Raw genomic sequence first — 22,416 nt, 5'->3', positions numbered from 1 at the left:
CTGTGGCTCAAGTGGTAGAGCGCTAGCCTTGAGCTGAAGAGCTGAGGGACAGCACCCAGGCCGAGTTCAAGCCCCACGACCGGACCCCCCCCCAAAAAAAAAGAAAAAAGAAATGTCCCTACTCTACAAAATGTAGAGAATGGAAACTGGATTTTCCTCTGTGATATTGAGGCTTTATGTTTTCACACACAGCTGTCACTGTCCTTTATTACTGAAAGTCCTTTCAGAACAGAAACTTGTTCTTGTAAATCTGAGAAGTCCTATAACCTCATCTATTTCTTCCCAAATATTTTGTAACACAATATTTGAAAATCGAGATTTCTTTCATTTTGTAACAAGAATACACTTAAAAAGAATGTGAATAGAAATATGAGTAACTTTATAATCAACCATATTATTGCTAAATCTTTTTTTTGTCAGTCATGGGGCTTAAACTCGGGGGCTATAATTCTTCTACCTCTACCATCATTTACCTTGAATCATGATTGCCCCAATCTCAGACTACCAAGTTGTTAGGGTGATTGGCATGAAAAGTTGTTGTTGTTATTACTGATGGTACTAGGGTTTGAAATCACTCACTGAGTTGCTTGGCTGGTATTCTACCACCTGAGTCTTGCTTCCAGCCCTGTCTTTTGTTGGTTATATGATATATATCTATCTTTTATATAAAACTGAAGCCACACAATAATCATAAAATGTTCTGCCATGACTTTTATTTCTCCATATGCTTTAAAATCCTTATGCAATGTGATCCCAAATGGCTCCAGGGTACTCAGTCAGGCACATACATCTGAAACAAGTTAACCAATCTCTTACGGTGAGATTTTATTGGTGGCTTCTAATTTCTGAAATTGTTAAGTAACACACAATAAGCATTTATATACAAATTAGTATAAAAGTGAGTTATAATGAAGTATTAGAACTAAGATTGCTAATCTAACCCATTTGTATTGTCAAAAGTACCCACTTCCAAAATCTACTATGCAGTTAAAAAAAGAATTAGCTGCTGGGTACCCGTGGCTCACACCTTTAATCGTAGCTACTCAGGAGGCTGGGATATGAGGATCACAATTGGAAGTCAATCCAGTTAGGAAAGTCCATAGACCCTTATCTCCAATAAATTACTTAAGTAAAAAAAAAGTTGGAAGTGGAGCTGTGGCTTAAGTGGTAGAATGCTAGCCTTGAACAAAAACAGCTCAGGGACAGCATGGAGGCTTTAAGTTCAAGCTAGGACCAGCATACATGCATAAAGAATTAACTTTTTTGTTGCTATGACCACGCAGCTTCAATTTTATTGTTATTCAAATATTAAAACCCAGTTATTTTAATTAATTGATTGATTTTTGTTGGTCGTGGGGCCTGAATTCTGGGCCTGGGTGCTGTCCCTCAAATTTTCAGCTCAAGGCAAGTGCTCTACCACTTGAGCCACAGCACCACTTCTGGCTTTTTTGAGTAGTTTATTGGAGATAAGAGTCTCATGGAGTTTCCTATCCAGGCTGGCTTAAAACCATGATCCTCAGATCTCAGCCTCCTGAGTAGCTAGGATTATAGTTGTGAGCCGCTGGCACCTGACTTAAATGCTTTTTGGTATGTGAAATGAGCTAGCCTTTCATTAATTTCCAAAGATTTCTTAGCATTTTGCCTTTTACTATTCCCTGACTATAGTCATTGACTTAGGCCAATAAAGCATGAAAAGAACTTTATTGGTGTTTCTGGGAAAAATTTCACTTTTCTGAGTGACCGACCAAGGACTTGTAGACATGCTTCTAGAACAGAGGAGGTAAAGCTGCTGGAATTGTTAGCTTCAGTCTTGCAACCACAAGGGGGAACCAGACTTAGAATGAAGACAACCAGAAGGCCTCGGTAGAGAAGCTTCCTATTGTACAAAGTAAATCCCTGTTAGTCTCTAGGCCAGAGTGAATGGTATTTTCTGTTTTTGAGGCTGAACATATATGGCACAGAGGTGTGTATGAGAAATAAGAAATATGCAGGAACAGCTACCAATTTTGGCCATTCTCAATCCTTTCGGTGCTATACTTATAAATCTTTCCTAGATTAAAATCAAGTGTGTACATAAAATACAAAGTAGGCTATAATAAGCTATTGGGGGGTGAGGTCGTGAACTCAACCACAAAAGGTAAAGCGCCTTTATTTTATAATCACTCCATGGATGATACTGGACTATGCTCATTCTAGTAGATTATCCATAATTAACACATTAAGGGCCTGGGAAAGCTCTAGTTTCTTTGAAATACAAATGAATTTTCAGCTAAAGCTGATGAATGTAATAAGTGGATGTACATTTTTGTGAGCAGACTGAATCTAAATCAGCTCCCTCCTGTCTGGTTCAAGGTGTTAATAGTAGAAATCGTTAAGAGAATGCTTTTGAAATAAGATATGTAAGAAGTAACTGGAAAGTAAGCAGAGAAGATAAATACAGACAGATACGAAGGTGTGTACACACACATAAATATCACTTGATAACAAGTCTGTCATAATTTTTAACATGCCAGTTAGAGCAAACCTTACAATGGTTTCATGCAAAATCAGAAATGTGCATCTTGAATTCAGATTGCTTTTCTAATGAATGCCAGCATGAAGCTCACAGTTATTTCTGTATGTAAACAATGGAGATAATTTTAAGTTCATCGAAGTCTACCCTCCTGTTTGGTCTTTGTTCATTTATCTCAACTGGCTTGTGATCAAAATTTCATTGAACTCTATAGCTACCCTCAAAACCAAACCCATCTACAGCTGAGAGCTGGCATTGCATAGACCTTGCTACACTGATAGGAAACAAACGTGCAATAGCATCAAGAGGTGGTAGAAAAACATATATATTATATATATGATGTTGTTTAAAAGGCCTTCAAATGGTCAGGCTCTGCCTTTTCATAGCCTCTTTGCTTGTATATTATCCTGGCTTCAATCCTCTCTCTTCTGTAAATCTTAATTCCAGAGAAGCTCCTCAGAGTGGTCTTCCTTACCATTTTATCTATAAAATACATTGCCCAGGTTCTCTGAATGACTGCCCAAGTAGCCTTTCTTTCTTCCCTATTACTCGCTTCTGCTTTATTTCATTATTTGACTAGAATGTGTGTTCTTTGAAGGTAAGGATTGTTTCTAGTCTATTCATCACTGTATTTCCAAGGAGTACCTTGGTAACAAACACATTTGTTAATAAATTATTGGCTTGAATAAAATAAACATCTTTGTTATAAGTTAAAAAGAAAAGTTATATGTCTGTGGAAAGGCCCTATGGAGTTTGACATGTAAGTGAGGCTCAGAAACTGTACGGTGTCAGAGCTCACCTAAACAAATAGCCTCATCTTGTCACACAGATGTAAGATGAGTCAAGAAATTCTGAAATGTTCAAGGAAGAAAGTATATGCAGCTGTCATGTAGATCTAAGACTTGCAGAACTTCAAAAGCAATGCTGATGAGTGATGGTTCTAGACAGCCTAGCACAAATAAGCATGAATTTGAAAGCTGCTGCCAATGGGCCAGTGAGCAAGTGAACACACGAGGTGGTCTGGGTTCAGTGAATATTATTTTCATATTAAAGAAACTTCACTACAAATGTAAAATCTTCATCTTGAGCTGGTTCTAAGTACAGAAAATTGCAGTTAGATTCTAATTTAAATTTCTGCTTTCCTGTCTGTTCCAATTACAATTTTAAGGAAAGCTCCTTCTTCAAAAGTCACTATCTCACTGTCACTTATCAAGTGACCAAGAATAATGTGCAAATCCTTATTCCCTTTACTGATATGAACAAGATGCAGAAGGAGCCCATAAGCCCTATTGTATCTTAGGCTTCTTTTGACTAGATGTTTGAGAGTGAAACAATTCCTCTTTTAATTACAAGAAAAAAAGAAAGAAAAAAATGTGAAAAGGAAATTATGAGGAAAAAAAACAGACTCAGAAATTCTATAAAATACAAACATTGTACACTGTTTCTCAAAGTAACAAAAGTCAGGTTCCAACTAATATGTATGGAAACAGCTTTGGGTTAGATGACTACTTAGATGACCTTACTACTCAATTCCACAGGCAAAGGTGATACTGCAGTGGCTTACTGCTGCTTAGCTGTGGGGAATTGTCAGGTCATTTCCCTTCTACAGAGGCAGCCCAGCAGGTATCTGTCCTTCCAAAACAACAGAAAGCCCTTCCTGCTTTGTCACACCTGCATGGACAGATTCTGCAACAGGGTGTTCAGGGAGTCTTGTTCAGGAGTACCTGTGTCTGTGAAGGTTTACCCTCTAAATAAAGAGCCAGGAAACAAGGTTTCTAGGAATTTCTAGGAATTTCCTGAACTTTAATTTCAGGAATGTTCTGATAAGAACTATAGAAAAATATTCTATTACTAAATAACTTAATTGTGGATTTTCTTCCTCTCCCACATAAGTATGTTGCTGACATAGCTTTGTTATTTTAATCTACAAAGAACCCTGTGCTAGATTATGATGGGTTCTAGCAAATAGTCATCTCTTCCCTCTTGACCTTCATGGATTATTACATCTTTGATGTAATTTGCTTTGACCAATGGGATATAAATATACCTGGCCCAAAAATCTTGAAATTTGCTTGTGTAGTCAGTCCTGACCTCTTACATTTATGCCATTATGACAGAAAGTATGTGGCCCTGGGGTCTACCAACTTCAGAAAAATGACCAGCATACAAAACTAACTCATATTTTGTTAAAATGACCAAACCCCAGGTGCACAAGGAAAGAATAGAATTTAACTGTTATATTAACCAAATTTTAGGGTAGTGTACTAGGCTGAATAATGGCCTCCTAAAGATGTCCACCCCTCAGTTACTGAAACTTATAAGTGCTGTGGGAAAAATTTTGCGGATGCCAGGTGCCGGTGGCTCACGCCTGTAATCCTACTCAGGAGGCTGACAGCTGAGGATCTCGGTTCAAAGCCAGCCCAAGCAGAAAATCTGTGAGACTCTTATCTCCAATAAACCACCAGAAAAACTGGAAGTGGTGCTGTGGCTCACGTGGTAGAGCACTAGCCTTGAGCTGAAGAGCTGAGGGATAGCACCCAAGCCCAGAGTTCAAGCTCCACAACCAAAAAAAAAAAAAAAATTGCAGATATATATGATTAAGGGTCTTGAGACAGGTAGATTATCCTAGATTATTTAGTTGGACCCTAAAGGTAGTCACATACAGTATTCTTATCAGAATGAGGTTGAAGATATGAAAGCAGATGAGTAGAAGGGCATTGTGACCATAGAGATAGATGGCAGAGATGGAGACTGTAGTGATGCAGCCATAAACCATGGAATGCTGGCAACTATCAAAAGCTGGAAGAGGTAAGGAATGGATTCTGCCTTTGAGTGATCTTGCCTAGTAAAACTGATTTCAAACTTTCTTCCAAAACACTGAAAGAATATCTGGCTGGGTGCCAGTGGCTCACACCTGTAATCCTAGCTATTCAGGAGGCTGAGATCTGAGGATTGCAGTTCAAAGCCAGCCCAGGCAGGAAAGTCCATGAGACTCTTATCTTCAATAAACCACCAGAAACCAGGAAGTAGCGCTGTGGCTCAAGTGGTAGAGTGTTTGCCTTGAGCTGAAGAGCTGGGGACAGTGCACAGGCTCATAGTTCAAGCCCTATGACTGACAAAAAAGAAAGAAAAAAGAAAATAGAGTATCTGTTGTTTTAAGCTAGTGTGTGTGGGTGTGTGCGCGTGTGCACGCACACATATGCATGCATGTGTGTACTTGTCAGTGCTGGGGCTTGAACTCTGGGCCTGGATGCTGTCCCTGAGCTTTTTTGCTCAAAGCTAGCACTCTACCACTTGAGCCTCAGCTCCACTTACGATTTTTTGGAAGTTTATTAAAGAGTTTTGGGGCTGGGAAGGTGGCTCAGTGGTAGAGTGCTTGCCTTGCATGCATGAGGCCCTAGGTTCTATTCCTCAGCACCACATAAGCAGAAAAAGCCGGAAGTGGCACTGTGGTTCAAGTGGTAGAGTGCTAGCTTTGAGTTGAAGAGCTGAGGGACACAGCACCCAGGGTGAGAATTCAGGCCCCAGGACTGACCAAAAAGAAAAGAGTCTCACAGACCTTAGTGCCCAGGTTGGCTTTGACTCTCAGTCTTCGGATATCAGCCTCTTAAGTAGCTAGAATTACAGGTGTAAGCCACCAATGCCTAAGCTAGTAAAATTTTAATAGTCTTTAACAGTAGTCCCAGAACACTGATGTGGGTAGTTTGTTGAATAACTGGCAATAATTAACTGATAGAAAGTACAATACTAATAGAATATAAAAAATATGCCGAATATATTAACTAATCTAGTAGTCACAATTATACTCTTAAGTACTATGAGATTTCCCTTTTATAGCTGAGATGAGTAAGATACAGAGGGGTCCAAAAATATCATCCTATAAGTCTTAGATCTGGGATTAGAACCCAGTGCATTATAGCTACCTAAGGCCAAGAACTATCTGTGGTTAATACAGCAACAGTGTCTACATATTAGCTAGATGTCAGTAATTTTTCAACTCAGGCAGCAGTATTAAAATTTCAAGATTTCTTTCCCAGTTGAGAACAACTCTTGTGCCTACTAATTATTCCATTTGATTGATATAACTAAGGTATCTCATTTAAATGCACATGAATAGTTCTGATGTATTCATGAACATCTTTGCTTTCACATATAACACAGCTAGTAAGAAACTATAAATCCACAGCTACTTAGTATTGAGTTAGGACAGTATACCATTAATAAAATGTTTTCTAAGGTCAGTATGTATTGGGCATTATGCTTGGGGACCCTATATAGAACAGAGTAAAGTATAAGGATGAGGTTTTCTTCAGTTATTTATAACCTTGTTGAATAGATCAGAAAAAATATGCAAAACTAATAGCCTAACATTTAAACACTAAAACTATAGAAATTACAAAATCCAAGAGAAAGTTTTGAGATGAGAAATCATTTAACTGAGAAATTCTGATTCTCCAGGGCAATACCTTAGCAGGACATTCAAATATACAACCTATTCCCTGGGTTATACAATCACTATGATGTGCCCTTTTTGCCCACTCAATAAAGCAGTAAAACTCCAATATATATAATCTTGAATCAGTTCCTACTTATTTCACAATGAATTCCTTATTATTAAAAAATTTACCACTACATCTTCACACCTGATTATGATAGAAGGGTCTCATCCAACACTCATTTTTTTTTTTTTGGATCCAGTCGTGGGGCCTGAACTCTGGGCCTGGGCTGTCCCTCAGCTATTCAGCTCAAGGCTAGCACTTGAGCCACAGCACCACTTCTGGCTTTTTTCTTTTTGCTTATGTGGTGCTGAGGAATCGAACCCAGGGCCTCTGGCATGCAAGGCAAGCGCTCTACCACTGAGCCGACTTCCTAGCCCCCAACACTCATTTTTACAGTTAAAAGATACAAGGATGACATAAAGACCTTACATGAATTTTAATCCTAAAACCAGAAACAGGCTTCTAGTTCCTGCCTCCCATCTCAGACAGTAGCAACAACTAACAAATGGGCTCTGGCAAAAGTAGTGAAGATGACATTTAGACTAATCTGACTGGGCTGACCTATATGAAAGCGAATCTAATTTGAAGAAAATTGACAGCAAGGCAAACAGCATGTATAAAAGTTTACAGGTAAAAAGAAAATATGTTTGAAGGTACAATCACATTATCCTGTGGCATAATGGGAGTTGTGGTTGGTTCCAGTCACATGTCAGAAGAATCTGTTCTTAATTTTGTGCATGATTAAAGTGTTTATGCACAGAGGAACAATAGTATTAAAACTAAGGTTAGAATGCTGTGAAGACCTGAGTCCAGGAAGGAAGCCTAGAAGACCACACAGATGTGGTCTGGGTCCAAAGGACCACAATTATCTTCATGGTGCAGCTGATTTCCAAACTGGAACACCCATGTACAATGCACACAGTATGGCTTTGAAGTTTTAGCACTTAGGGGGCACATGCAAGAGTATCTTTAGTTTGAGGCCAACAACATAGCAAGATCCTTTCTCACCCTCAACCTGTAGGAAAAAAAATCCTGAAACTGTAAGACAAAGGACAAATGGCATGGCTATTCCAAAGGTTAACAAGGTTATCTTTTGGCTGTGAGACAATGGGTATTCATTGTGCATTTCACAATGTATATTTGTTCGTAACAAATACTGTTACTTAAAAGTTTAGGCTGAAATAATGTGATCAGTTACATCTTGTTCCTATTTGTAATCCACTTATTTTAAGGTTAAAATAAACTCATGAATAAAGAATTTTTGTTAAACCTACATTTAAATTATAAATGCTCGATTATCATTTTAGTTTCCCAAGAGTACATGTCATCAAAATAGTTTCTACAAATGATGGGTTCCTTATCCACACAAGCACAAAAAAACCAACTCAGGACCCTGAAAAATATCTTATTTCAAAATTAGATTTTCTTTAAAAATGGAGTATCATTATAGCACTAAATTTAAATAGATATGTTTGGAACACTAAAATTTGCTGATAAAAACTGCTAAAAAAGTCCTAAATTTTCATTGGTTATGAACCCTCCCTCCTGGTCAAAGGCTGATTCATCCACTTCAGTTACAAGGGGTATGTGTATAGATATCTCCAGAATTAACAATGTGGTTAGAAAGAAACCATACTGAACGTCTCATAACATATACTTTCATTTAACACTTTTAATGTTAAATGCTTTTTTGTGCTGCTCCTAGGCCTTGAACTCAGGACCTGGCGCCATCCTGTGCTTTTGTGTTCAAGGCTAGCACTCTACTGCTTGAGCCACAGTACCACTTGTGGCTTTTTTTTTTTTTTCCGGTCATGGGGCCTGAACTCTGGGCTTGGGCGCTGTCCCTCAGCTCTTCAGCTCAAGGCTAGCGCTCTACCACTTGAGCCACAGCACCACTTCCGGCTTTTTTCTTTTTGCTTATGTGGTGCTGAGGAATCGAACCCAGGGCCTCTGGCATGCAAGGCAAGCGCTCTACCACTGAGCCACCTTCCCAGCCCCCACTTGTGGCTTTTTTATGGTTAACTGGACTTTTTTGTGGTTAACTGGACTTTCTTGCCTGGGCTGGCTCTGAACCACAATTCTCAGATCTCAGCCTCCAGAGTAGCTAGGATTACAGATGTGAGCACCTGGCATCTGGCCAATGTTATTAGTTTTTACATTGTCATTACTAATGACAGCCTAGTTTTCTATTGTATAGATGTATCATAATTTACATAATGAATCTAACATTTAAGAGTGTCCATTATTTTCCACTTTCATAAGAAATGTTGCAAAGAAAATTCTTACAGATGAATTTTTACATAAATTCCTAATATTTTTTGCATTAATTTTTTGAAACACGTTGCCAATTTACTCTTTGGAATGTTCCTACCAACTTACTCTTATGTCAGTAATGCACACATTGTCAGCAACATGGGGTATGTTAAAAAAGAAAAAAGAAACCCTAAGTGTTTCATAGTATCTTCTTTTGTGTTTGGATCAAGTGTCCATGTTTGTATCCAATTTTCTAATGAAGTGTTTATTGAATTTCTTTGGAAGAACCTCTTATATATTAAAGATATTCATATTCTGCAGTTGCTAAAATAAAAAAAAACTTAAAGCTACTTTATGCCTCCTCTTGAAGGAAAATCAGTACTTAATTGTAATAAACAGTATACATTTTCCAGAGCATGTTGAATATTTCATAAAAATTTTTTAGTAAATCTTAGTAGTCTACCTCAAGTAGAATATGTTTAGATGTGCCATGACAAATATTATTAGAAATTTCTAATGCATTTAGATAGCTTGGTGGTAGTTATATACATTTGCTAAGTAATAAATAGCACTACAGGACTCATACTTGGGCCACATGCATTCTGTTCTATACCTAACTTGTTCAATGGCTAAGTTTTCATAAGTTAATGAACGATATGGCAAAATTATGTCTTTTAGAACATCTTTTTTTTTTTTTCTTCAGTTGTGGGCTTCAACTCAGAGTTTGGGCCCTGTTCCTGAGCTTTTTCATTCAAGGCTAGTGCTCTACCACTTTGAGCCAGAGTCACTTCTGGTTTTCTGAGTAGTTTATTGGAGAAAAGAGTCACACAGACTTTCTTGCCTGGGCTGGCTTTGAACCGAGGTCCTCAGATCTCAGCCTCCTAAGCAGCTAGGATTACAGGCATGAGCCAGACATCTTATTATTTTCAGAAGTCAATTTAAAAATCAGTCTTGAGCTAGGGAGTTAGCTCAGTGGTGATAGGTTTTACCTAATAAGGTAAGGCCATGGGTTCAGTCCCTATTACTACCAAGAAAAGCCAACCTCTTACCCCCCACCCCAAAGAAACCCCTTCTTTTCTGTGATTATTATTATTTTTTTTGGTTGGTCCTGGGGCCTGAACTCTGTCCCTCAGCTCTCCAGCTCAAGGCTAGCGCTCTACCACTTGAGCCACAGTGCCACTTCTGGCTTTTTCTGCTTATGTGGTGCTGAGGAATAGAACCAAGGGCCTCATGCATGAGGGGCAAGCACTCTACCACTGAGCCACCTTTGCAGCCCTTTTTTGTGATTCTTTACATTACATATCAGTGCTTTCACAAAGCAATGAATGGCTGTCACAATAAAATATTTTTTCTTTCAGTATGTTACCTAATAATTTCCAAAAGGACCATAGGGAACTTACTACACAGGTAGCTTTGCATTACTAAAATAAAGATTAAAAAAAAAAGACAGAGGTATAGGAACACAGGTAAGGAGTTATATGGAAATCCCAAACAAGGAAGATCCCAGATTTTGAGTGTAAATCTGAGCCCTGAGCTTCTTGGTAGAGATAATAAAGGAGAAACTTATTGAGTTACAAGGATTCTATTTAATAGACATATTTAATAAGGCTGATAATTAAAGTAAATATTCTCTGCACCCAAATATGTCCTTTTTATTTTTAAACTACAGTTTCTGCTAGAAGGAGGCAAAAATTAGTAGCTCAGCTGTGATTCAATAGGATTTTGTTAGGTTTGGCAGTGTACATCCCCAGCTATCTTTGTCATACAATCTTCTTCCAGATACATTTTGATGTCCATGTCTTACTTATAAGGTCCTTCATTTGAGAATTGAGTAGCACAAGTTTTATAATAGTGTAAACATTCTATTCACTGAATTGCTTCCCTTGCACTAATTAATTCTTTACAAAGAGTCAGTCTCTGAGTGAGCTTGTAGCAATTAAAAAAGAAAACTGAAATGGAAATGTATTCATCTCCCCCTCCCCCTTTCCTTTTCTCCCTACCACCTAAAGTAGCCAGAAAGTGTTGTCATGGAGACAACAGCTGTTGGGTTATGAGTGACAGGTCTCAAGAGAGAAATGTCTTGGAAAAGGAACATCTCAAGTAAAAAAACAAAGCAGTGAAGGAGAAACCTTCACTGCAAGCTGTTCTAGTAACATAGTGGAGGCTCGATTGAAAGGTGCGTTTAAACTAGCAAAAAATAAAAGCACAATTTCACCCTTCTTCCATTTATCATAGGAAATGCTTTCCTTTCAAAAAGGAACCAATTTCTTTTAAGCGAATCTCAAGCATATGTACACATCTTGGTATAATTACATTTTAAAATTGGGATTCACACTGATGCACCAAATTGGTTGCCGTAGTAATGAGATATCACCCAGGCAACGGATTTGCTGCTCTTTCAAGAGAGCAAATCATCTGCTTCCAGCTTGAGGGGAATGGGCTGGGGCTGGGGTGGCAGTGGATACTTACTGGTAATATCCAAGAGGAGATACATAAGACACAAATTACTGTTGACATGTTGTCATTATTTTTCAAATGCTTTTATGTTTTTATTCATCAAATGTGCAAGAGGTAGAAAAAAGGAGATGGGGTGGCAGTGAGTGTGGCAGGAAAGGATGTTCTGTTGTGTCAATGTGAAATTTGTGCTGAATCATTTTAATTGTTCTAAGGACTTTATATTTATCAATGTGTAAATGCTGGCACATATTTAAATGGATGAACTATTGGTTTATATTATAAATCATCAGAAAATTTCTTTGCAACAGTAAAATCAAAGACTAGTAACGCAGTAGTGTTATTCTAATAGTCCTATTTAGCAATAGATGCAGGGATAAGGCTTCAATGGTACTTGGGTTTGAATTTAGGGCCTTGTGTTTGCTAGGTGAGTGCTCTACTATTTAAGCCACACACCCAGCACCCAGCCCTTTTTGCGTTAGTTTTTCAGATAGGGTCTCACATTTTCTGGAGGAGGCTTAAATCACAGTCTTCCTATTTATATTTCATAGATAGCAGGAATGACAGATATATACCACCAAGCATAGCTTTTTATTGTTGTTGTTTTGAGATGGGGTCTAGCAAACTTTTTGCCCAAGCTGGCCTTGAACTGTACAGATATATCAGCTTTCTGAGAGGCTAGGATTATAGGCTTGAGCCACAACACCCAGCAGGTTATTTGCCTTTAAATTCACACCCTCTCATAAGTCTATAAGTGGAGTTCTCCAGAGATAATATCATTCTGATATGTGCTAATTGCATATGTGCTTACATGTTCTTGCAATGTGTAGAATTTTCTAAGGAGAGTTTCTAGGGTCCTTAAGAACTAAGAATGGCTGTTCCATGAAGACTTGCTCACTTGAAAGCAAGGGAACATGTCTGAGAACATTCACTGTAACATTTTTGTAGAATGATGAAAAAAGTGTAAAAATGACTAATATTAGGAAAGTAAAATATTATGACACTTTAAATGATAAAAAAGCACAAAGAAGTATATAACTGAATAAACTATCACTACATCTATGACCTTAGAGAAAATTTAAAAGCTTAATGCAGTGAAAACAAAAAACAACACACCAAGCTACAGAAGACTATGTGTACTACAGCTTGTAAACAGAATAAGCCATAATAAAAAAGTATAATGAAGCCAGAGTCTGGTAGCTCCAACCAGCAGTTATTCATGAAGGGCCCTGACAGAACAGGAGTGTTGACCCAGGTGCTTTGAGAAGACAAGTTCTAAACCAGCATTTTCTGTCTTGTTAGTAAATATTTACATACCTAATCTAAAATTCAAGCTATATATACACACACACACACGTGTGTGTTTGCATATATATATATATATATATATATATTTTTTTTTTTTGGTCGTTCATGGGGCTTGAACTCTGGGCCTGGCTGCTGTCCCTGAGCTCTTCAGCTCAAGGCAAGCGAGTGCTCTACCACTTGAGCCACAGTGCCACTTCTGGTTCTCCGGTGGTTAACTGGAGATAAGAGTCTCATGGACTTTCCTGCCCTGGCTGGCTTTGAGCCGCAATCCTCAGATCTCAGCTTCCTGAGTAGTTGGGATTACAGGCGTGATGGAGATGCTAACACATCTCCCTCCTGATTGGGTCACCAACTTCTTGTGGGTGGAACCTGGTCTTATTTTCATGTTCCCCTTCAGTAACAGTGAACAAATTCATTATTCATTTAAAAGTATGACATCAGCTTGGGAGTAGTCTCTCTGGGGTTCTTTAAATACAGGATCATGTCATCAGCAAACAGGGTAGTTTTATTTTTTACTTTCCTATTTGAATCCCCTTTATGTCTTTCTTTTGCCTTATTGCTCTTGCAAGGAATTCTAGACTATTCTGAAAAGGATTGAAGAAAGTAGAATACTTGATTCTGATTTTAGAGGAAATGGTTTTAGTTGGCTGTAGGTTTGTCATAAAGTCTTTATTATGTTGAGGGTAGTTCCATCTGTTCCTACTTTCTACAGAAACTAAACTCTCAAACAATCAATAACCCAATTAACAAATGGGTAAGTGAGTTAAACAGATTTCTCAGAAATGGCCAATAGATACATGAAGAAATGCTCTGTCCATAGGGAAATACAAGTCAAAACAATACCGAGATTCCATCTCACCCCTGTTAAAAAGCTATCATCAAGAATACAAACAATAACAGATGCTTGCAAGGAGGTGGAGGAAAAGGAACCCTAATATGTTTTTTTTTGTGGGAATGTAAACTTGTTCAACTACTCTGGAAAGCAGTTTGGAGATTCCTAAAAAAACAAAACTGTTAAACATAGATCTCACCCTATGATCCAGCAATTTCACTTTTGGGTATTTGTCAAAAAGATTACAAACTAGGATACAGTAATGCCACCTGTACAACCATGTTTACTACTGCACTATTCACCAGAGCCAAGGTATGGAAACAGGCCAGATGCCCCCCCAGTGGATGAATGAAGAAAATGTGGTATATGTACATACACAATAGCATTTTATTCATCTCTTAGGAAGACTATTATATCATTTGCATAGAAATGGATAGTCCTGGAAAAAATTATGTTCAATGAAGTCAGTCAGGCCTAGAGAGACAGGATACATGTTTTCTCTCATAGGTGGAAGCTAGAACTAATTTATAAATGTATAAGTAAGCACATTGGGGTTGCACACAAGAATATGTAAACTCATTAATTAAAATATAGTATTTTCAGGGGAGAATTCAAATGGTGTGAATTCTTAGAAAGATTCACAGTCCAACAAAATAGGAAACTGGTATTGAAAAGTGGTGAGAGGACTAATGGGGAAAGAGCAGACAAATGAAAAGAGGAAGAGGAAGGGGGAAAATGTAGTCATAAAATTAAAAACCTATCCTACAAAATTAAGAAAATTGAGGGAAGGGGTTGGGAGAGATGGAGAATGCTAAAAGTGGTGATTAAGATGCACTGTATTCCAGAAAACAGTCCAAAAATTCATATGGAACAACAAAAGACCTAGAATAGCCAAAACAATTCTAGGGGATAATGACAATATGGGAGGGCTATCCATGCTGAACTTCAAACTCTACTACAGAGCTATAATAACAAAGACAGCATGGTACTGGCACAAAAACAGACCCGAAGACCAATGGAACAGAATAGAAGATCCAGAAATAAATCCACAGGCCTACAGCCAGCTGATATTTGACAAAGGAGCCAAAGACATACAATGGAAGAAACACAGCCTCTTCAACCGCTGGTGCTGGGAAAACTGGGCGGCCACATGCAGAAAACTAAAAGTGGACCCCAGCCTATCACCATGCACCAACATCAACTCAAAATGGATTAAAGACCTTCACATTAAACCTGAATCTCTGAAACTACTGCAGGACAGAGTAGGAGAAACATTTGAACTAATAGGCACAGGAAGGAGCTTCCTGAACAGAGTCCCAGGGTCACAACAAGTTGGAGAGAGACTCGACAAATGGGACTACCTTAAAATAAAAAGCTTCTGCACAGCTAAATCTATCGCAACTAAGCTAGAAAGACAACCAACTAATTGGGAAAAAATATTTACCAGCAATATATCAGACAAGGGGTTAACATCCTGTATATACAGGGAACTCAAGAAACTAATCCCTCCCAAACCTAACAAACCAATTACTAAATGGGCAAGGGAACTAAAGAGGGACTTCTCAAATGAAGAAATAAAAATGGCAAAGAAACACATGAGGAAATGTTCATCATCCCTGGTGGTGAAGGAAATGCAAATAAAGACAACCCTGAGATACCACCTTACCCCAGTCAGAATGTCCCACATCCACAAATCAGCCAACGACAAACGCTGGAGGGGATGTGGAGAACGAGGAACCCTATTACACTGCTGGTGGGAATGTACACTTATACAACCACTTTGGAAAGCAGTCTGGAGGGTCCTTAGAAAGCTAAAGATTGACCTCCCTTACGACCCAGTCATACCACTTCTAGGCATCTACCCTGAACAACAGGAACCAATATACAAGGACACGTGCACCTCCATGTTTATTGCAGCACTGTTCACAATAGCTAGGATATGGAAACAACCCAGATGCCCTACCACAGATGAATGGATCCAAAAATTGTGGTATCTATACACAATGGAGTATTATGCAGCCATTAGAAATGACAAAATAATGGCATTTGCAGGGAAATGGATGGAGCTAGAAGGAATCATGTTGAGCAAGGTAAGCCAAGAGTGAAGAGACAAATGGTACATGGTCTTCCTGATAAGTGGATGCTAAATCCAAAATGTTAGGTGATACGACAAAACCAACAGGACTTAAGAAACAAAGAACTCCCACTCATCTGGTCGAACCATTACTAAATTATCCCCATGCTGCTGATCACATGTATGGTGTATAACATGTGAACACCATTATATGTTATAGACTGTGATAGACAATTTGCTCCAGGAAAGTTAGAATGAACTTGTGACTTTAAATGAGCATCATTATTCCATAATACTGTGAAATTAGGGAAATTATGTCATCACTTAATCACAATAATAATAATAAAAAGAACCTTGGGGAAGGGAGGGAGGGAGGGGATGGTAGGGGGAAAACAATGGAGGGGGTAACAATGCTCAATCGGAAGTGTACTCATTACTTCACTCATGTAACTGTAACCTTCTGTATAGCATCTTTACAATAAAAAAAAGATGCACTGTATTCATAAACTTATTTGTTGAATGGTAACTCCTTTGTACATCTACTTAAAGATAATAAAATATAATTAAAAATAAAAGTACATGAGCACATTCTTCTGCAATAGCCACATAGCCCTGTGCTATAAGGAACATACACTACCTGTTTCTTCTCATAGCTACTAAATTGATATAGTCAGGGCCGTCATCTGATCAAAGGCATACTCCTTTCAATCCTCAAGCAAGATCAAGCTATATATTCGTGACCATAAATATTCTTCATGAATAAAGCAATGAGGGTCTGGCCCAGAAACCATCTTACCTATTGTACAGTAATGCATTTCCCTCCTGTAATTCAGCTTATCCTTTGTTGACTGTTACCTAAATGTACCTTTCTCAACCTAATCATTCAAAATTTACTTCTACCATAACAAATAGTACAACTCTTCTCCTGAAGCAGAGTCTCAGAATAAAGCAGTCATTGCCCACTTTCCATTGCTGTACATGTCAAGACCTGATTTGTACTTTGAACATCAATTTTTTTCTAATTTCATTAATCCACATATTTTAGAGCAAATGACTCAGACATCATCAGATGCCTACTGGGGTTATTTCATGAAAGCATTTTGCTGACCCTCAGTCTGCTTCCTCTTTGCAGAATACCATCTTCACCTTTGTGGCTGCAAGTTTGAGTTAAACCTGTCGACATGCTGAATGTTGTCACATGGTGTTAAGCACATAGTGGTCAAGGGTGTGTGTGGGAGGCAGGACTACTGGGTTACTGTGTTCAAACCCTAATTCCAGCACTGGCATTCATCATCTGTGTGACCTCCATCAAGTAGTCTAACCATTCAGTGACCTTAGTTCCCTTATCTGCTAAGTGCAAATAATAATAGATAATATTCAAAAGGTTCTTGAAAAGATTTGATTAAAGACTGGGGCATGGTTCTAGTGGTATCACTCTTGTCTGGAAACTGCAAAGTCCTAACTTTAAATCCCAATACCACCACCACCACTACCACCACCACCACTAAAATACAAAAACTAAACAAAAAGAATTAGCTCATAGCTATAATGTAACTACAAGTATGCCTATCAATCAGTAAATATTAGCTATCATTTTGATAAGGTCTTTTGTTATTTTGTAATCAATATTATATAGAAATAATTATTTTGCTTTTAGTCTAAGAAATAAAACACTTGATTGGTTTTTACAAAAAAGCTAGTGTGCTTTGTTTGAAAATGATGTAAAGGCCCCTGTGGCTTCATGTCTCCACTAGACAAAGCTGCATAATAAACAATACATTAGGGCATAGGATAAATAATACAACCAATGAGATCCAATTTTTAGAAATTACTATATTCACACTTTTTCTTGTGGCTAATTTAGAAAATAATTATACTCAGATCTTGAGATATATGAGCTACCTTTGAATGTCACAAAAAATATCATACTACTTAATTACATTATTAGCTGGGTGCTGGCAGCTCATGTCTGTGATCCTAACTACTCAAGACTGAGATTTGACAAGTTTGGTTCGAAGCTAGTCCAGGCAGGAATGTCTGTGAGACTTTTATCTCGAATTAGCCATAAAAAGTTAAAAGTGGAGCTCTGGCTCAAGTGGAAGAGTGTTAACCTTGAGCACAAAAGCTCAGAGATAGTAAGCATACTCTGTGTTCAAGCCTCAGGACTGGCAAAAAATACATTATTAATTATTGTGACATAACAAGTTTCTGAGATATATTTTGGCAGAACCCCAGATCAACTGGGAGGAATGCCACATTGCCAGAAACCACTGGTCATAGTATGAATTGCACTTGGATGAATGTAGTGTGCATCTCTCTCATGTGTCTCAGCTGGCCCTGACCATGAGAAGAGACAGTTTCCATCATCTGGGATTAATGAACAAATAAGTATTAGATAATGATAAGAATAATAAATTTACATATTATAATCTTATATTGTATGCATAGTCTGTATCTACAAATAAAGCTATGTTAATTAAAAAAGGAAATATAAGCCAATTGATGGTGATTCTATTTAAAAACAGCAGGTGTGAATATTTTCTTAATATCCCACTAACTTCCTGTAAGTACACCCAAAAAATGACAACACTCTTGACATTGAAATTTAGGAGACTTATGATCAAACTCCAGAGGCTTGGAGAATTTTTCGTAAGTATCAAGGCCAGTGGAGCTGATCTAAAAAAAACCCTCAATCAGTAGATCCCATATCATAACTTAGGAGAGTTAAAAAGGAAGGGAGAACTTTATTCCATAGTCCATTGCCTTCTGGCTCTGAAATTTGAGACCTAGCTTACAGAAAAGATGGAAAAGCTTTCCATCCACTGCACTGCAGATCATTAGAGTTTCTACCAGTCACCAAGTAGACAGTTACTTCAGAGGAGGATGACTGCAGTTTATTATCCATGAAGGCATTCTCTTGAGAGTACCTGGGGTATGATTAACAGCTACGGCAGGCAACCATAGCAGCTTATCCTTGAACAAACTGAGGGAAGATATGCTGGTTCAGGGACTAACTCTGAGCTTGAATCAATTTCTTGGATAGGTAGAAAGAAAGAATATCTTAAACAGGCCTTAAAAACAACAACAATACCATCACAGGTTAAGTGGTGAACACTGAGGTAAAAGACTTGACAATGGAGAACAGATGTATGAAAACAATTTACTGTGGCAGGCAGAGATCTGACTTATAAGCATTTTTTGAGAATTCAAATAGAACCAAACAAAGGCAATTAGTGTATGAAAACTGAGAATGAGATATAATTTAGTATTTTAGTTTAAAACTTGTTCAGAGTTAGGCAAAATAAGTAGAAAGAAACCAACACTAAGAAAGATCTTGGCAATTTGAAGTGCAGAGATAACTTTTATTGGTTGTACATTCTATAATCACTTACCTAGGAAAACTAATGTTAACAAATGTGAAGAGAGTTTCATTCTGTCATAGAAAAGTCAGCAGAAACAAGTACTATTTATCTGTACCAACAGTGCCATGTAGAAAAGGGGCTGGGAAGGTAGCTCAGTGGTAGAGTGCTTGCCTCGCATGCATGAGGTCCTGGGTTTGATTCCTCAGCACCACATAAGCAGAAAAAGCCAGAAGTGGCACTGTGGCTCAAGTGGTAGAACGCTAGCCTTGAGCTGAAGAACTCAGGGACAGTGTGCAGGCCCAGAGTTCAAGCCCCATGACACACACACACACACAAAAAGAAAATATAGTGAAATCATACTAGCAATAAAACAGTAAAATATTTAGGAATTAACCACAAATTAATAAAGCCTCTATGTTTTTAGGTCAATGAAGATTTAAATGAACCTTTTTATACTCTTAATAAAGGTCTATGTATACCTTAACCCATCTTAATAAAGGAGAGAAGATAGGTTATCCTACCATATGCTAGGGCAAAATACAATTTAAAACTGCGTGGCATTAGTATAAAATTAGGCAAACAGAAAAATGGAACAAAGCTCTCAGAGACAGGCAAAAGACACAAAACATATGACAAGAGTGACACTAACAATCCATGGGAAAAAGAAGAGACTTTCCAATAGATGGTGTGAGAAGACTAGTTATATGGGGGAAATCCTTATATAAATCCTTATATAAAACCACTTACAGGTGGATTCTAAATGAATTAAAGATCTAAATGCAAGAGGCACAATGTTAGTTCATAGAAGAAAATACAGGAGGATAGCTTTATGACCTAGAAACAAGGGAAATTCTTCTTAAAATTCCAATGCACAAAGTATAAGGGAAAAAACGATTATGACAAAATTAAGGATTTTGTTCAACAGGGCATCTTACACATACAGTTCATAAAAATGCTTATAGAGCCAGGTGCCAGTGGCTCATGCCTGTAATCCTAGCTACTCAGGAGGCTGAGATTTGAGGTTCATGGTTCAAAGCCAGCCGGGGCAAGAAAAGTCCATGAGACTCTTATCTCCAATAAACCACTCAGAAGACCAGAAGTGGCACAGTGGCTCAAGTGGTAAAGCACTAGCCTTGAGCTGAAGAGCTGGGGAACAGTGTCCAGGCACAGAGTTCAAGCCCCATGACTGACCAAAAAGAACCCACATATGGACTAGGACACATTTATAATATGAATAAAAAATTATTGGTTAGAATACTCAAGCATTTCTAATAAGAAAATTCTAAGTCTAGTAGAAAAATGAATAAAAATATGAATAGGCAGTTTACCAGAAAACCCCAAAAGCAAGCAAGTATTATGAAATGCTCAAATTCAATACTGATCAGGGGAATTGCAAAGAAAACAATAATGACATACCTTTGAACTTATTAGTCTGATAAGATGTTAACAGCAGTACTGATACAATGTGGGGCATAGTCTCCTTCCTACCCAGCGGGTAGGTGCAAGGTGGCATGCATTCTAAAGAGGAATCTGGTACTACTTATACCAATTAGGTATACAGGTTTTGCTATCACCCAGTAACTTTACTCTTAGGTATTTATCCCAAGGAATCCAGGCAAAGATATAAGATTGTAAGATGTGCATGTGTGATTTTTTTGCATGGTTTACATGGAAGCTATGAGGACAGGCATAGGGACTGAATGAACTCATGAATGACATGGGAAGGGGGACTTGAACAGCTCCATGATGGCAGGTACAAGTTAATGAGATGTGGAGTTTGCAACCACACCTGAAGTTAAGTGTTGGTGGCGATGTAATGATTAGGAGTCAGTCACAAACATGTTGGCACAATTTTTTAATTTAAGCAGTTGAGAGGGGAAAAAAGAGCTAACTACAAAAGCAAAAAAAATCATATGCTCTAGATATGTCTTCAACTTTAAATACAAGAAGACAAAATGAGGGCTGGGAATTTGGCTTAGTGGTAGAGTGTTCACCTAGTATGCATGAAGCCCTGGGTTCGATTCCTCAGTACCACATAAACAGGAAAAGCTGGTGTGGTGCTGTAGCTCAAGTGGGAGAGCACTTGCCTTGAACACAGAGAGGCTCAAGGACAGTTCCCAGGCCCTGAGTTCAAGACCCAGGACCAGCACACACACAAAAAGAAGACAAAATGTTTTCAGAATTTTGAGTATAATTTCAAACTGGGCAGTCAAGTTTGAATGTATGAAGGCCACACCATATACATAGATATATAAGATACAACATACAGGAACATTTCTTAAATTAAAAACAACTCAGGAAAACTTCAGAAACACAAAAGGAAGAACTTATACTTGTATATAAAAAACAAAAATTACCTTTTGTAGAAAGAGGACAATCCTTACAAGCATCTGGGCCCGGAGTTCTTCCAAGGTAAACAGTGTGCGGGGTGTTCTGATGAAAATTTTGGTCTTCCCATAAGCTACATCATCCTGAAAACCACATCGTTCTATCAGTTTCTTGACAGCCTCTTTGTCTGAAGGAAGGTCATGGTTTGGCCAGGTGAACTCAGAGATCATCTTATACCTAAAACAACAACAACAAAAACCCCAGGACAAATTAGGGGAGAAAAACTATATTCAATAAAACTGAAGAAGCCTCATAGAAAATAAAACATAACCTCCTAAAAAAAAAAAAAGTAAGCCCGGTGCTGGTGGCTCACATCTGTAATCCTAGCTACTCAGGAGGCTAAGATCTGAGGATTGCGGTTCAACGCCAGTCCGGGTAAGGAAAGCCCATGCAACTCTTTTTTGTTTTGGGTCCGGTCGTGGAGCTTGAACTCTGGACCTGGACGCTGTCCCTCAGCTCTTCAGCTCAAGGCTAGCACACTACCACTTGAGCCAAAGTGCTACATCCGGCTTTTTGCTTACGTGGTGCTGAGGAATCGAACCCAGGGCCTCATGCATGCAAGGCAAGTGCTCTACCACTGAGCCACCTTCCCAGCCCAGCCCATGCAACTCTTACTCCAAGTAACCACCAGAAAACAAGAAGTGATGCTGTGGCTCAAGTGGTAGAGTGCTTGCCTTGAGCTGAAGAGCTGAGGGACAGTGCCCAGGCCCAGAGTTCAAGCCCCATGACCAACC

General features: G+C 38.3%; 1 protein-coding gene across 2 annotated transcripts in view; it reads right to left on the bottom strand.

The window, feature by feature from the left end:
• The window catches only part of Myo1d (myosin ID), a 299,308-nt gene that overhangs the window by 131,260 nt on the left and 145,632 nt on the right, over positions 1–22,416 (bottom strand). For both annotated transcript variants that reach the window (XM_013016551.1, XM_013016552.1), the window contains exon 16: positions 21,652–21,859. In XM_013016551.1, the coding sequence (XP_012872005.1) occupies positions 21,652–21,859 (208 nt within the window). The remainder of the gene's footprint in view (positions 1–21,651; positions 21,860–22,416) is intronic.

The sequence above is a fragment of the Dipodomys ordii genome, unplaced genomic scaffold (assembly GCF_000151885.1).
Source record: "Dipodomys ordii isolate 6190 unplaced genomic scaffold, Dord_2.0 Scaffold31, whole genome shotgun sequence".
NCBI lineage: Eukaryota > Metazoa > Chordata > Mammalia > Rodentia > Heteromyidae > Dipodomys > Dipodomys ordii.
This window is presented reverse-complemented; position numbering and strand designations above follow the sequence as displayed.